At 38.5% G+C, this 17,498-nt stretch overlaps 1 protein-coding gene across 1 annotated transcript; it reads left to right on the plus strand.

Annotated features, from left to right (window-relative positions):
* Window positions 1–184: 184 nt before the first annotated feature.
* rhoub (ras homolog family member Ub) lies at window positions 185–17,244 on the plus strand. The gene is made up of 3 exons (XM_062060102.1): window positions 185–580; window positions 10,051–10,109; window positions 14,507–17,244. The coding sequence occupies exons 1-3, from the start codon at window positions 373–375 to the stop codon at window positions 14,957–14,959; spliced, it is 720 nt and encodes a 239-aa protein (XP_061916086.1). The 5' UTR covers window positions 185–372; the 3' UTR covers window positions 14,960–17,244.
* Window positions 17,245–17,498: the final 254 nt, after the last annotated feature.

A 17,498-nucleotide genomic window follows, 5' to 3' on the forward strand; every position in this document is an offset into this window, starting at 1 on the left:
GGCAGCACACCAGCAAACAATGGTGGCCTATCACAAAATGTTCTGTACTGCAGTACTTCTTTACCACTCTTGCTGCGATTTAATAACAGTGATTCAAAACGTGACTTCTTCCACGACCCTTGCACTGCACGGCATTGGGTAAGTGGGCGGGGCTTAGCCCGGTGTAAAGGCAGGCCTGGCCCCGCCCCCTTATAGTATACAGACTCCCGGTTTGCGTCGGCATTTATTGAACAGAGACGGTTTAGCTTCAAAAATATCGAATAAGTAACTTTTTAAAAGGAACCAAGTTGCTTTCAGCGGTTCTCATGGTGGAGTTTGGGTGTAGTGGAAGAGCTGGCTGATGAATTGAATGCCACTCGCTGACAAGTCTCCATGGATTACCCAGCAAGGACCACCACCATGGCCCCACCGGTGCCGCCGCACAAAGCCCAGCCAGACCGGCCGGGGCAGGGGCAAGAGCGGCTACTGAAGTGCGTGCTGCTCGGAGACGGAGCGGTGGGCAAGACGAGCCTGGTGGTGAGCTACACCACCAATGGCTACCCTACCAAATATGTCCCCACTGCTTTTGACGACTTTTCCGGTAAGTAAGCCGAACACATGAAATAAATGGAAATACTACGATAAAGTGAACTTGTTTTGTATTATTAGCATGGGTATGCTAAGCTAATATTCCCTAAAAGCAGTGTCCAAAGTGGCAACCCCAGCTCGTTTTTAATTTTTATTGTAAAAAAAAACATTCATTATTAATTACAAATGCAGCTGAGATAGGCTCCAGCAGCGACCCCGAAAGGGACAAGCGGTAAAAAATGGACGGATTATATATACTGTATAATGATTACATATTACCCTAGTTTGTTGGTCACCTACAACACAAACTAACTTATACTTAGACAAACTTTAATGATCCACAAGGGAAATTGTTCTAAACTAAGATGTATTGACCTACATTAAGTTGCTTTAGAATCTTTAAAGTCCAAAAGTATTCAAAATATTTATATATACTGCACATTGAATATTGTTGTGGGTTTTGTATTTTTTGTTGGTTTTGTTTTATTATGCTGCTTGTATTGCTTTTATGTGTTTTATTGTTGTTATTGTTGTAGGTGTTGTGCTGTTTTTTCTGTGCTATGAATTTCCCTGGGTTTGAAATAAATGACTAATGTATGATGTATATGTATGTATGAGTATATGAATGTATGTATATATGTGTATGCATTTATGTATGTATATATATATATATATATATATATATATATATATATATATATATATATATATATATATATATATTAGGGCTGCAACTACGATTAATTTGATAATCGATTAATCTGTCGATTATTAATTCGATTAATCGATTAATAATCGGATAAAAGAGACAAACTACATTTCTATACTTTCCAGTATTTTATTGAAAAAAAACAGCATACTGGCACCATACTTATTTTGATTATTGTTTCTCAGCTGTTTGTACATGTTGCAGTTTATAAATAAAGGCTTATAAAAAAAATTTAAAAATTCGAAAAAAATAAATAAATAAATTGCCTCTGCGCATAGCATAGATCCAACGAATCGATGACTAAATTAATCGCCAACTATTTTATAATCGATTTAAATAGATTTAATCGATTAGTTGTTGCAGCCCTAATATATATATATATATATATATATATATATATATATATATATATATATATATATATATATATATATATATATATATATATATATGTGTGTGTGTGTGTGTGTGTGTGTGTGTGTGTGTGTGTGTGTGTGTGTGTGTGTGTGTGTGTGTGTGTGTGTGTTTGTTTACATATCAGGGTTGTCCCGATACTAATATTTTGGTAATGTATTTCGATACTTTTGTAAATAAGGGGGACCACAACATTTTTTGTAAATGTTTGTCTTCCGTGTTTATAGCATCATCTTTATTGATATTTTTGAAGCACAAATACCTCCATATTGCTCTTCATGCACCCTCTTTATTAACCAGTAGAATTGTGTTTATTTGCCATTTCTCTTCTCCACACTGTTTCTCCTTGTGTGCTTTGTGAGGGTTCGTTTGTCACTGAAGGCATCAAAACTATGATACCTGTGAAGTGAAAACCCTTTCAGGTGACTACCTCTTGAAGCTCATCGAGAGAATGCCAAGAGTGTGCGAAAAAGTAATCAGAGCTAAGGGTGGCTATTTTGAATAAACTAGAATATAAAACATGTTTTCATTTATTTCACCTTTTTTTGTTAAGTACATAACTCCACATGTGTTCATTCATAGTTTTGATGCCTTCAGTGACAATCTACAATGTAAATAGTCATGAAAATAAAGAAAACACATTAAATGAGAAGGTGTGTCCAAACTTTTTGCCTGTACTATATATGTGGCCCTCAATGGAAAAGGTTTGGGCATACATACTTTAAGATCCACTTTTTAGAGATTGTGGTGCAATAAAGCTCCCAAAAGAATGTTCCTCCATCTCATTGAGGTTAATGAATGTGTTTGTACCTGTCTGATGCCATCAGAGCACCCACCCATTTTTGTTCCCTGTCCCATAACAACAACATTAATAATAACATTAGTAATAAGGTGTGTTTGTCCTCCCTGATGTGGTTGCCTTGTTTCTAATTAGAATCTTCTTTTCCATCCTCAATCAGTTGACTTTGGCTTACTTTGTCAAATTCGGGGCCCACTTTTTCCTATAGGTAAGGTGTGGAAATGAAAATAATCTGTTTCACAGTCCAGCTGTTGACTCTAATAATTGTCATGCAAGGGTAAAAAGAAGTGAACCACTGTAAAACTGTAATAGCACTGCAATAAGGGTAGGGAATAAGCTAAAAAAAACAACTCTAAACTAAATCTACATTTGCAAAAGTAAGAAGAAGTAAGAAAAGCAGTTGAATAAATGTGGCAAGAAACCTAAAGAAAAAGTATGCCTGTGGGATTACGGCAATAAAAGCATCAAGAAAGCAGGACAAAAGCAAAAAGTATGCACATAGTTAATTAGACTTCTTATATTACATTTTAAAACTGCAATACATCATTAACTGTGATCATTTGTGGTGAAGCACATGGTGACCCTTACTTTCTGTGTATATTCTTCTATTCAGGAATAAGTGTCTACAAAAAGCCAAAGAAAAAGCATATCTTTTTTTTTTTTGTCCTGTCAGGCAAATCATATAGTTGATGTAGATGCCCATATCAGCTGTACAGATTTACTTTACAAAAGAGAAGTGTAGGATACTTCTCTTGTTGTCTTATTTGTATTTGACTTTATTAAATGTATTTATATTATTATTTGGTGCAGCCGGGCAGGAGCAGGAGGGGATAGAAAGAGGGAAAAAAAGGAAGACAGAGGGGGAAATTGCGGGGACAAGAGGGGGATAAGACAAAGAGACAACAACAATAATAACAATAACAACAATAGAACAACATCAGCAAATACGATATGTACAAATGTGATGGTAAAAGTGATAGCAAAGAAGCAGTTAGTGAAATAAATAATAATACAGAAATGACAATGAACATTATTACACTACAAATGGAGCAATACAAATAGAAATAGCACTATTGATAATGAATAATAACAATAATTCCCTCTATTATCAACAATACAATTGTTCAAATGCAACAATACATATACGTAATGAAAGCATTGAATTTATTGAATGCAAGTTTTTTATGACTTAAGAAAGTTAGTATATTCTTCCAGAAACGAACATCCCCTGCAGTTGTTTGTGTTTTGCATTTGTTTGACTCTTACACAAAACAGACGTGTCCATAAATGTGTGTCGCCATGCAAATGGGCTTTCAAACCAACAAATCCCATAAAGAACACTAAAGTGTGGGAACGTACACCACAAAGACACTCTGTGGTTTCCCTCTCAGCCTGGTTTGGCTCGCACAACTCGGCCTTGTTGTTGTCAGCCATGACACAGTGGGCTCTCTCCTCCTCTGCATCTGTCCCACAAGCACATTTTGTCTTTCTTTGACGTTCCGTCTGACAGAGAGGGTTTGTGCACTTGGTGGTGATGTCACTTCGCGCAATGAATGGGAGTATCTTTTTTTCCCCCTGAAGTTGAGAGGAGTTACGCAACACCACAGGTGGCAGAAAGGCAAGGAAGTGCTAAAGCGCGAGATGGAGATGACAAGAAGGAGCAGTTTTTCAAAGAGTATCAGATGTCGACGGTTAGGAAATAATGACACAATAGAAGCAGTACTGTGGGGCACCGTGGTACCATTTCTATCCAATCTCTGTCTTGTTTAGGCATGCGGTTTGTTTGTAATCTTCCCACCAGTTTATTTAATGATAAACAATAAGAAATGAACAATAACCCTAAACCTACAATAATCCACAAAATAAAATAAAACCCAGGTGCATGCACTTTCTCATTCCCGTTCTATAATTCCTAAATCACTCCTCCCTCCTGTTAATGACAACGGTCACCCTACATCACAGAAATCAATAGAAAGATTCATCATAATCCACAAAGTCAAAGTTTACAGTACCTTTGATAAGGCACAAGCATACCCCATAGGTCATATGATGAATGAATTTGCGTTCCTGGTCAGTTTTTAACAACAACCGCCAACTTCCACGATAGCGGTGAATAGAAAGACTCAAAATAATCCACAAAATCAAAGTACACTCTTATTCATGCGCATGATAAATACACTGTATATGTTGTATAAGTGCAGCAAATGTAATCGCCCCGTCCGGCCAGTCATACATGATATCCAACACATTGCATAATAGAAATGAATATATTTAAAGCTGTAGGAGGCCACATTGGTGTAGATATCAACGATATCAGAATCAGAGACTGATCTTAAAGCCTCGTATCAGTTTGGAAGGAGATAGGATAGGATACTCTGATCAGCTAAAGTGAAGTAACGACAGTTTGATGTTTGATGGCGAGGAGCAGTTTTCGCCGACAGGCTCGGGCCACCATGAATTGGTACTAAAAGGGACTGAGCCATCTGACACTTCAAGATGACATCATCATCATTTCTACCAATTCTGATCAAGATCTGAATTTGTGCAGCCGAGTTATTAATGTTGAAAGTTTTGTGGCGAACCACCAATGATAATAATAATAATAGATTTTTATTTGTAAAAAGCACTTTCTATTGAGCAAACAACCTCAAAGTGCTACAGTATATTAAAAAATAAATACAAATGGAATAAAATAAATAACAATAAAAACTACAACTAGCACGCATATATCTAAAAAAAGGCCTTTTTAAAAAGAAGGGTTTTTAAGCCTTTTTTAAAAGCAACCACAGTCTGTGGTGCCCTCAGGTGGTCAGGGAGAGCGTTCCACAGACGGGGAGCGGTGGAGCAGAAAGCCCGGTCTCCCATTGTTCGTAGCTTTGTCCTCTGAGGTTGGAGGAGGTTAGTCTGTCCGGAGCGGAGGTGTCGTGTGAAGGATTTGGGATCAGATCAAAGTTTGGCGCCATGCCACGCCCACATCCTATGTCGTTCATTCGCAATTTATCATCGACCATCAGTTTAGTATGTTATTTTAACCGCCGCTCATTTAGTCAAAGTCCCTAGGAGGAGTGTGTTAATGTAGGACGGAGACCAAGATGGCCGACTTCCTGTTCGTTTTTTTAGGAATGGGTTCTTGTGACTTTTGCATGCGTCCCAGCACGAGAGATGTCTCTAGCGACTTTTATGACGATACGGGAATCTGGTAGCAGCGACTAATTTTCTCTAACTTTAAAAGGGGGCGCCAGAGAGTCAATTTGGAGATTTTGTGTTCGGGACCCCCAAAATTATGATAATTTTTTTGTAGACTTAATGCACTTACAACATTTTGTGAGTTTTAGTGCATGTTAAGGGCCTCAAAAATGTGATCAGAGTAGGAGAATATCAATATACAAAACAATTTCAATAGGGCTGCTCCGGCCCTAATAACTCAAAATAATCCGTAAATCAAATCTAACGGTACAACTGCTTGCTCGTGCACACGCAACTGTTCTAAATGATAACTGCCACCTTACATTATTGAAATAAAAATAATTAGACTCCTAATACTCCACAAAGTCAAAGCCCACAGTACGTTCGCCTATGCACAAGCATGGGCATGCAATACATACATGTCATATAATGAATGCAGTCCTTTTTCTGGCCATTTAATAAAGATAACCGACAACTTTCATAATAAAAAGACTTAAAGGCCTACTGAAATGAATTTTTTTTATTTAAACGGGGATAGCAGATCTATTCTATGTGTCATACTTGATCATTTCGCGATATTGCCATATTTTTGCTGAAAGGATTTAGTATAGAACAACGACGATAAAGATTGCAACTTTTGGTATCTGATAAAAAAAAGGCTTGCACCTACCGGAAGTAGCGTGACGTAGTCAGTTGAACATATACGCAAAGTTCCCTATTGTTTACAATGATGGCCGCATGAAGTGAGAGAGATTCGGACCGAGAAAGCGACAATTTCCCCATTAATTTGAGCGAGGATGAAAGATTTGTGGATGAGTAAAGTGCAAGTGAAGGACTAGTGGGGAGTTGAAGCTATTCAGATAGGGAAGATGCTGTGAGAGCCGGGGGTGACCTGATATTCAGCTGGGAATGACTACAACAGTAAATAAACACAAGACATATATATACTCTATTAGCCACAACACAACCAGGCTTATATTTAATATGCCACAAATTAATCCTGCATAAAAACACCTGCGTGTTTGTTATGCTAGCTCCTAGCTCCTCTGCTAGCTCCTAGCTCCATAGAACACGCCAATACAATTCAAACACCTGATCAACACACACAATCACTCAGCCCAAAAGACCGTTTACCTAACCCAAGGTTCATAAAGCTTATATATTTTTAAAAAGTTACGTACGTGACGCGCACATACGGTCAAGTTATCGAATGTTTAGCAGCCAAGGCTGCATACTCACGGTACCTGATATTCAGCTGGGAATGACTACAACAGTAAATAAACACAAGACATATATATACTCTATTAGCCACAACACAACCAGGCTTATATTTAATATGCCACAAATTAATCCTGCATAATAACACCTGCGTGTTTGTTATGCTAGCTCCTAGCTCCTCTGCTAGCTCCTAGCTCCATAGAACACGCCAATACAATTCAAACACCTGATCAACACACACAATCACTCAGCCCAAAAGACCGTTCACCTAACCCAAGGTTCATAAAGCTTATATATTTTTAAAAAGTTACGTACGTGACGCGCACTTACGGTACGGTACGTGTTATGCTAGCTCCTAGCTCCTCTGCTAGCTCCTAGCTCCATAGAACACGCCAATACAATTCAAACACATGATCAACACACACAATCACTCAGCCCAAAAGACCGTTCACCTAACCCAAGGTTCATAAAGCTTATATATTTTAAAAAAGTTACGTACATACGCAAAAAAAAGCCAAAGCTGCATACTCACAGTAGCACGTCTGCGTCTTTGTCATCCAAATCAAAGTAATCCTGGTAAGAGTCTGTGTTGTCCCAGTTCTCTACAGGCGTCTGTGTATCCAAATCAAAAGTCCTCCTGGTTAGAGTCTCTGTTATCCGAGTTCTTCCATCTTGACTGCATCTTTCGGGAATGTAAACAAAGAAGCGCCGGCTGTGTACTGTTGTGGCTGACTACGTTCGAAAAATACGTCCATTTCGCACCGACAACTTTCTTCTTTGCTTGCTTGGCTTCCTTCTCCATAATGCAATGAACATGATTGAAACAGATTCACGAACACAGATGTCCAGAATACTGTGGAATTATGAAATGAAAACAGAGCTTTTTCGTATCGGCTTCAATGTGGAAGGCATACCCGTGTTCGCCGGTCTACGTCACGCGCATACGTCATCCTCAGAGGCGTTTCGAACCGGAAGTTTAGCGGCAAATTTAAAATGTCACTTTATAAGTTAACCCGGCCGTATTGGCATGTGTTATAATGTTAAGATTTCATCATTGATATATAAACTATCAGACTGCGTGGTCGGTAGTAGTGGGTTTCAGTAGGCCTTTAAAATAATCCCCAAAATCAAAAGCCCACGGTATAGTCTCATTCATGCGCATGATAAATAAATACACTGTCATATAACAGTGTTTCCCACACATCCATTTATTTGTGGCGGCCCGCCACGAAAGAATTAAGGCCGGCACAAAAAAACAAAAACTTTATTTTTTTTGTTTTTTTAAAAAAAAAATGTTGTGTCCTGTCAAGCTTCTCAGGCAAATCATATAGTTGATGTAGATGCCCATATCGGCTGTTCAGATTTACTTTACAAAAGAGAAGTGTAGGATCAAGATTTTTGGAGCTCTTTGTTCAATGGATCAGATGTTTGATGAAGCTTTGTGTCTATCTACCACCACTACTGTTTTCTGTTTATTTGTTACTGACTGTGGCAGGACACCTCTTCCTCTGTTTCACTTTATGTTGCTGGTAAATAATATGGTTGTAGTAGTAGGCTAAAGTTAAATTATTTAGTATGCACTAATTAAAGGGGCAGAGCTTTAAGAGACATTTTAGCTTTTATATTTTTATAAGATATATTTTTTGTAAGAACCACAATTAATAAATATATTTCAGTGAATAACTTATTGTTCAAATCTGTATATAAATATGTACATAAAGTGTTGTAATTATATTGTAAAATGGATGGATGGATGGATGGATGGATGGACGTTTAAAACAAAACTGTTATTATTAATTAGTAAGTATACATTTTTTTAGCCTTTTTAGAGAAAATCATATCATTGTAGTAAATTATGCAAATTACTCGATGATGTCATGGTGACCACGCCCATAGCCACACCCCCACCGCCACAGGTATCTTGGCAGTTTATGGGAAACACTGTATAAGTACAGGAAATGCAGTCGTCCCCTCTGGCCAGTTATAAATAATAGCCACATATCTTGCATTAAATAACTATATACAACAACTCAAAAATAATCCATGAAGTCAAAAAGACTGCTTGCTCGTAGACATGTCATATAATTAATGGGATCACTCCTTCCTCCTGATAGAAATGATAACTGTCACATATTTGAAACAAAAATAGATACTCATACTTGACAAAGTCAAAGCCCATGGTACGTTTGCTTATGTATGACATACAGTACATACATACATACATATCATGCAATAAATGCAATCCGATTCCGGCTGAATAACAACAAGTGTAATATTTGTGTAATGTAAATAAACAGTAAGACTCAAAATAATCCGTAGAGTTAACATGCACACCGTAGACGTGTTATATAACTAATGTGATCACGCCACCTGCCAGTGGCAATGGCAGCCCTGCATAATGGAAAAAAGAAGAATGACTTAAAATAATCCTCAGCGTCAAATAATTTTTCTAAATGCTCTGAACTCCTGTTTGCATGCCGGTTTTGTAGTGGCTGGTTTGTGTAGATGTTAACTTCCCATAGCTGCAGAATTAATCAACAGCGCCTCTGCTGTTTGCAGCCAAGTACTGCACTTTATTTGATCTGTATTGCTTCAATGATGCAATTAATCAACAATTAATTCCACACAATGGACAGAATTCTTAACCGAAGCAGGAAGTGAATGATGAGTGGTTCTATGCCAAGGCTTTGATCCGGTTCTGATCTGGCGTTACATGCAACCACACCCCCTATGGTTATGGACACATGCTAAATATTTCCATATGCATGTTGATCTTTGCACTGCGCTCCCTTCCTTCCTCCTCTCCAAAAAGAACAAACAACCCCATCGTGCAACTCTGGTGACTCATGCACTTTTTCCAATGTGAAAAAACGAGGCCCGGTCAGTGGAAGAGTCGGTGAAAGCACAAAAATCTGCTTTTGTTTTGAACCTTTACTGCACGACTAAGGAATGGCCTCTGTCAAAACATGGCGGAGGAGAACAAAGTGATCCCAGCCACCGACACAACAGTCGTAACTTGCAAGCTGGGTGGGCGAGACGCTGCTTTCTGTGCTTTTTTTAACTGGCAGCCTTTTGTTTACACCAGAGAATATTCTCCTGTGTGTGTTTGAAACAGGTGGGGCTTAGTCTAATTTATGTTCCCTTTTTATTCCCGCAGCTGTGGTTCAAGTGGACGGAAGCCCGGTTCGACTACAGTTGTGCGACACCGCAGGACAAGTGAGTTTGATGGCTGGAATACACTCACTGACCACTTCATTAAGGATGTCTAATTAAAGCAAAAGCTTATGGAACTTTGGGAAAACGTCTGCAGCTACTGTGACTGTGTCATGCAGCATCAGTACTTCCCTTTAATGGCTCTTCTTCGTCGTCATCATCAGCATCCTGGGTTGTCATTGTGAAGATTATTCACGTATACAGCCCCTTTCATACAGTAGCGCTTCCTTACTGTACATAAAAGAGCAAAATAAGAAAATAGAAAGAGCATTGATCCTCTCCTCCTCTCCCAAAGTACACTTGGGACCTCCCCTACTCACCAAATACTCAAAATCACATAAAATAGTGTCATTAATAACAATATATATACCGGTATTAACTATATATTTTTATATATATATATATATATATATATATATATATATGATAAATAGAGATATATTCTAATCAACCACACATTTATATATGTGTATTGAGAAGGAGTATTGTCAAATGTAAATAAAAAAAATTACATTTGTTTTTAAAAAAAAATGCAATAATTGAAGAATGTAAAGTGAACTTTTTTCTAGTGGGATTATATTAGTATAATGAATTAGTGTATGAATATATTACTATGTATAAAGTATATATTACATATATATTAGATATATATGTATACATATATATGTATACTATATACTATTTTAAATATATATATAATATATAGTATATACTACGTATATACTATATATTTATATTATATATATTTATATATGTATATATATACATATATATATATATATTATAAACAATATATATACTATATATTTATATTATATATATATGATAAATAGAGCTATATTCTAATCAACTATACATTTACATATTTTGTATGTGTATTGAGGAGGAGTATTGTCAAAGGTAAATAAAGAAAAATAACTTGTTTTTTAAATGCAATAATAATTGCAGAATTTAAAGAGTGGGATTATTTTTAGTTTAATTAATTAAAAACGACAAAATGTTTTAAAAAAAAACAAAACCATTCATTCAAATGTGTCTAGATTTAGAATAATTTTGTGGTTAACTGCATAGATGTAACTGTATATTAAATATTAGATTTAATGACATTTGAGGTACAATTCTAAGTTATAAGTGCTAGTTTGATATGTCATAATTTCACACATCTTTGTGTCAGTCTAAACGTTGCGCCACAAATATGGAAAAACTCTCTGCGTCATCATGCCACCATACCACAATCTAGCAATCACCACAATCTAGCAATCATGCTTGTGATTTTTATGTTCTCAGGAACAAGCAGGCTTGTTTCATAATCCAACTTCAACGAACCCTGCCCTGGGAGCAGCATTTGATATTCACAAAGCCTGCCAGGCATCGTCAGTTGTGTATTGAGCCGCTAATGCGCCCCCAAAGCTCACAACACAAGCTGCAACACACACATTGACATGTACGGGCCAATGCCAGAAGATTAAAGTCGACAAACATTTGCTGTCTTTATGCAGTTTCATGCTGTAGGGGACAGGTGGGCGGAAGTTGCCAGAAATGACTCGGAGTGTCTCCATGCACTCTGCAGATCACATCATCTAAACTGCAGCTTGAGACTAAGAAGACTGGGGATAGATTGTAGGAAAAGAGGGATTAGTGAGAGGAGGTGTGGTTTATGTCAAGTTAAAGGAGCTTCTCATAGAGACAGGCAGACTCCTAAGTGCGCATTGTGTGCATTATTTCTCATGATTCTATTCATTTCTTATCACACAAAGTGGTTATCATTGATAACTGGTGGAAGGAGCGATTGCAGCAATATATATGTTGCATGTGTGCATGGGGCTGGACAAGTTAACTGCGGGCTTTTTGCCTTTGTAAATGGTTTCTTGGGTTTATACTTGGGCTGTCAAAGGATTAAACATTCTGTAATCGAGGACTATCAACCAGAACATGTTATACAAGTATATGCACTTTGTTTCAATGTGGCAGAAAATGTCCACCACTAGCATTTGTTTAGGTAGAAATATCACAGATTACATTACAAAACTGGCAGCACGGTGGAACAGGGGTTAGTACGTGTGCCAAACAATACAAAGGTTGTGGGTTCGATCCCGGGCTCGGGATCTTTCTGTTGGGAGTTTGCATGTTCTCCCCGTGACTGCGTGGGTTCCCTCCGGGTACTCCGGCTTCCTCCCACCACCAAAGACATGCACCTGGGGATAATTTGATTGGCAACACTGAAATTGGCCCTAGTGTGTGAATGTGAGTGTGAATGTTGTCTGTCTATCTGTGTTGGCCCTGCGATGAGGTGGCGACTTGTCCAGGGTGTACCCCGCCTTCCGCCCGAATGCAGCTGAGATAAGCTCCAGCACCCCCCGCAACCCCGTAAGGGACAAGCGGTAGAAAATGGATGGATGGATGGATGGACATTACAAAACTTTTTTTGACAAAGCAAGATTGTAATGCAAGACGTTTTTTTCGTTGTTTAAATGTAGTCAGACAGGATGTGACGTACAGCGCTATTATTGTGAAGCCCAAAGTGTGTGATTGGTTTGAGAAGAACTGTCTTGAGCAGTTAAAGTAACAATCTACATTTTATGTTATCAGTGTGGACTAAACTGTAATCTAAACAAAGAAGTTTCTCCAGTGATGACGTCTCACTGCGATAGTGGATAGCACATTACTCTTGTCTTGTCGGGAGAATAACCCGCCAAAAGAATATTAGCGCTGTTAAAGCGTTATCGTGTTTTGACAGCCCTAATTTATGCTATGCAAGGTGGCGGTTATCATTGATAACTGGTGGAAGGAGTGATGGCAGTAATTATATGCCATGTCTACAATGCCTGAGTGAGCGCACTTGGAGGGATTGTTTCTAGTCTGCTTATTTCTATTATGCAAGGTGGAGGTTATCCCTAATAACTGATGGGAGGAGTTTTTGCGTGTACTTCTATAGCATGTCAACATTGCACGCATGCATGTTCTCGTGTGTGAGTTCGTGGACACAACAGTAGGCTTTGTGGATTGTTTCTAGTCTATTTGTATTATGCAAAGTGGAGGTTATCATTGATAACTGGTGGAAGGAGTGGTGGCAGCAATAATTATGTTGCCTGTGCCCGAGTAAGCATACTGCATGCTTCCACAAGTTATCACTGATAACTGGTGGAAGGAGTAACTGCAGCAATATTTGTTGCATGTGTGTGGTCATGCCTGAGTGAGTTCACCGTGGGCTTTTTTCACATTGGGGATTAACTTGTAGTGTTCTTTTCTATTCTGCAAGGTGCCGGATACCATTAATAACTGGTGGGAGGAGTAACTGCAGCAATATTTGTTGGATGTGTGTGGTCATGCCTGAGCGAGTTCACTGTGGGCTTTTTGTCACTTTGGGGATTAACTTGTAGTGTTCATTTCTATTCTGCAAGGTGCCGGATATCATTAATAACTGGTGGGAGGAGTACCTGCAGCAATATCTGTTGGATGTGTGGTCATGCCTGAGTGAGTTCACTGTGGGCTTTTTTCACTTTGGGGATTAACTTGTAGTGTTCTTTTCTATTCTGCAAGGTGCCGGATATCATTAATAACTGGTGGGACGAGTAACTGCAGCAATATTTGTTGGATGTGAGTGGTCATGCCTGAGCGAGTTTACTGTGGGTTTTTTTCACTTTGGGGATTAACTTGTAGTGTTTTTTTCTATTCTGCAATGTGGCGGATATAATTATTAACTGGTGGGACGAGTAACTGCAGCAATATTTGTTACATGTGTGTGGTCATGCCTGAGCGAGTTCACTGTGGGCTTTTTTCACTTTGGGGATTAACTTGTAGTGTTCTTTTCTAATCTGCAAGGTGGCGGATGTCATTAATAACTGGTGGGAGGAGTAACTGCAGCAATATTTGTTGGATGTGTGTGGTCATGCCTGTGTGAGTTCACTGTGGGCGTTTTGTCACTTCGGGGATTAATTTGTAGTGTTAATTTCTATTCTGCAAGGTGCCGGATATCATTAATAACTGGTGGGAGGAGAGATCGCAGTAATTATACGACACATCTACATTGCTTCCATGCATGTGCTCGTGAGTGAGCTTGTTGCATTTTAACAGGGTTGTCTATTTCTTCTGTATGCAGTAGATTATGTATGCTAGTATGTAAGGTGACGGCTGTCATCAATAACTGGTGGGAGGAGCAACGGCAGTTAATTTATTGACACATTATTTACGCACATGTGCCTTTTTTCACGTTTTTTCTGTGTTTATATTATGCAAGGTAGCAGTTATCATTGATAACTGTCGGGAGGAGCAATCTCATTGATTGATACACCATGTCCAGGTGCAGGGGCCCAAGTTATTTAACTGATATTCATTGCAATACAAGTAAATAAGAATCATAAGAAGTGCTGATGCTTACCTTTTGTCTGTGTCCCCACCAGGACGAGTTTGACAAACTCCGCCACTTCTGCTACAGTCGCACGGACGCCTTGCTGCTGTGCTTCAGCGTAGTCAGCCCCGCGTCCTTCCAAAACGTCTGGGAGAAGTGGGTCCCGGAAATCCGCCGCCGCTGCCCCCTCACGCCCGTCCTCCTGGTGGGCACGCAGTGCGACCTGCGGCAGGACGTCAAGGTCCTCATCGAGCTGGCCAGGCGGAAGGAGAGGCCCGTGGCTGAGGAGGACGCCAGAGCGCTGGCCGAGAAAATGGGGGCGGTGACGTACGTGGAATGTTCGGCCCTGACGCAGAAGAACCTGAAGGAGGTGTTCGACGCCGCCATCGCCGTGGGGTTGAGGAATTCGGATAGGAGAGTGCGGCGGGAGAAGGTGCGGAGTACGGCGGATAAGATGAAGATGCTCTCCAAGTCGTGGTGGAAGAAGTATGTGTGCGTCCAGTAGAACTTCCTGTGGGACAATGGAGCAACAATACGAACAATTACTCGGCGCCAAGCTCCTCTGTTGTCACCATGACTTTAACCAGCCTTCAACCAAAAACTATGCAGCTCATTTTATTCCACAGTGACTGCATACACAAATGTGAACTGGAGTTGGATGAGGGGACATGAACTCAGACTATATTCCCTTCTTGCAAACTATATCATCTATATGTGGTGTACACTGTAATTCAACTGTAACAGATTTATACTGTATATGTATGTGTTTGGCCAAAATCCCAACAGGATTCATGTTGTGTCCTATTGAATGATATACAAAAACAACATTCACATTGAGCAATGATTTAGATTTTTAATTGAAAAAAATCGAAAAAGTTTTTATTTGTCCTAAAAAAAAATATATTTCGTAAAAAACACCACAATTTTGAAGGTTTTTGATTTTTAAAACCGAGATAAAAGCGTGGTTTAGCGTTTTAATTTTAAGCTTTAAAAAAATGAAGCTATTTCAGGGGTGCACAATACGTCGATCGCATGCCATTAAAAATAATAGACTTCAGCATCAGCCCTGACGTCACACCACTGACTGCGCATGCGCAAACAACTAGGCGAGACGCGGCAAAACTATCAAGCCAGCTAGCAGGTACCAAGTTAGCCTCCATTTTATACCCTTCGTTTTTTTTCTCTAAACTTAAGAAAGGGAATAAAAATGAGTGGAGGAGCTGGACCAAGCAAAAAGCCAAAAACATATCACCTTCTTACGGAATGGGAGGACTTTTCTTTTTTTTCACGACGTCTTTTTCGAAGTGCATATACCTTACCAAAGAAGGGAAATGTGGAGCGGCATTTTCGGACTGTTCATAAAAACTACATCACCGACTTCCCACCGACAAGCTAACTGAGGAGGAGAAAGGTGAAGGAACTAAAATGTCAGTTGTCATTTTTCCTCACAGTTAACGTCGAAAGCGAGAGCCGTCATCGTTCAGCGTGAGTCATTTCATTCCATCCAGTGCAAGTCATCAGAGTAAGGGAATGACAAAAAAAGTGACAGTTAATTGTGTTGTGCAATATGGACTCATTCGGTTTCGCAAGGTACACTAAAATACATTGTACATATAAAGAATTCTCAATACATTCATAAATAAATGTATGTTTTGCATTTTTTGTCGTAGGTAGATCATTTTGGCTTGGTCATTTTGTAAGTATCTCGCGTGGTGAAAAAGTGTGTGCACCCCTGGATTAGATATTGAACAAATGACGCAATTAATCTCTAAAAAGTGTCTTAAAAGGCAAATAAATCCGGTGCTCCGGTGTTGCTGTCCAGTAAAAAGCATGTTTCTCCATATTTTGCATTTTGAAAACATTTTTATTCCAGAACTTGCTTGATTTGAATCTATTTCAAAAGTGGTAAACATCCATCCATCCATCAATTTCCTACCGCTTGTCCCTTTCGGGAATGCAGCTGATATATAAATAAATAAATGTGTTTTAAAAAGCAAATGCATCCATTAATCAGGTTGCTTTCTGGTGAAAAGCCTTTATCTCAAAACACAATGAAAAGCATTTCTTTTAAAAATTTCGTTATTGTACTTTTCCAAAATTTAGAGAAATACTGATTTACATTTTTTTTTTTTTTGAGACATTTATATATAAAAAAAACAAAAATTAAAATTGTCAAATCAATATTGGAAACTGGTAATAAAAAAATAAAACAAGAAAATGCTTTTATATAATTGTTTGCACAAAAATATATATTAAAAATCAAATGGTCGCTGTTTGATAAAAAGCATGTATCTGCTAATAATTGATTTAAAGTTGGATGAATAGGACGGTGACATTTATGCTACAAATCCGTGAAATGGCTTTTGGACCAGCCGTGTTTAGCGCACCAGCCATACAAATACCTCTAGCATATTCCTTTAAATATGATGCCAAAAACAGCGAAAGAGGTTGTGTTTGCACTGCAACACAACACTAGTTTGGATACCAACTTTCACTACACTCTTCTGTAATGAAATCACCAAAGAGACTCGATACATGTTTGCTTCTTATTTTTCAGAAGCCTGTTATTCACGCTCTGTTATCTGTTCCCAACAACTGATGTAACGAATCGCAACAAAGCAGATGCATGAATGTGCCATGTCTTTATGTATGTTACATAGTCCGATATGTCCTCTATGATGTTTGTAATGTCACCATACTTGTTTGTGTGAGTGGCTCAGTCACAAATGGTACAAAACAGTGGGGGTTGAAATGGAGCTAAATAAAATGTGAAACAAAATATGTTTTTGTTTTGCTTATGACTTTGCGTCGATACACCATCACAATGTGTTTGAACTACGACAATCAAGATGTGAATAAAGTGTAGACTTTCAGAGGTTGCACGCAAATATGGCGTGTACCGTTTTGGAAGTACAGTACAGCCATTTTTCGTAGAGAGGGCCCCAAATTTGATACATATTAAGTCAAATAACTTGGATTAGTGGGATAGAAAATAGATAATTGAAATGTGAAATAATGTAACCCTCCATTTTATTGGGAACTTT

This window comes from Entelurus aequoreus, linkage group LG10 (genome assembly GCF_033978785.1).
Source record: "Entelurus aequoreus isolate RoL-2023_Sb linkage group LG10, RoL_Eaeq_v1.1, whole genome shotgun sequence".
NCBI lineage: Eukaryota > Metazoa > Chordata > Actinopteri > Syngnathiformes > Syngnathidae > Entelurus > Entelurus aequoreus.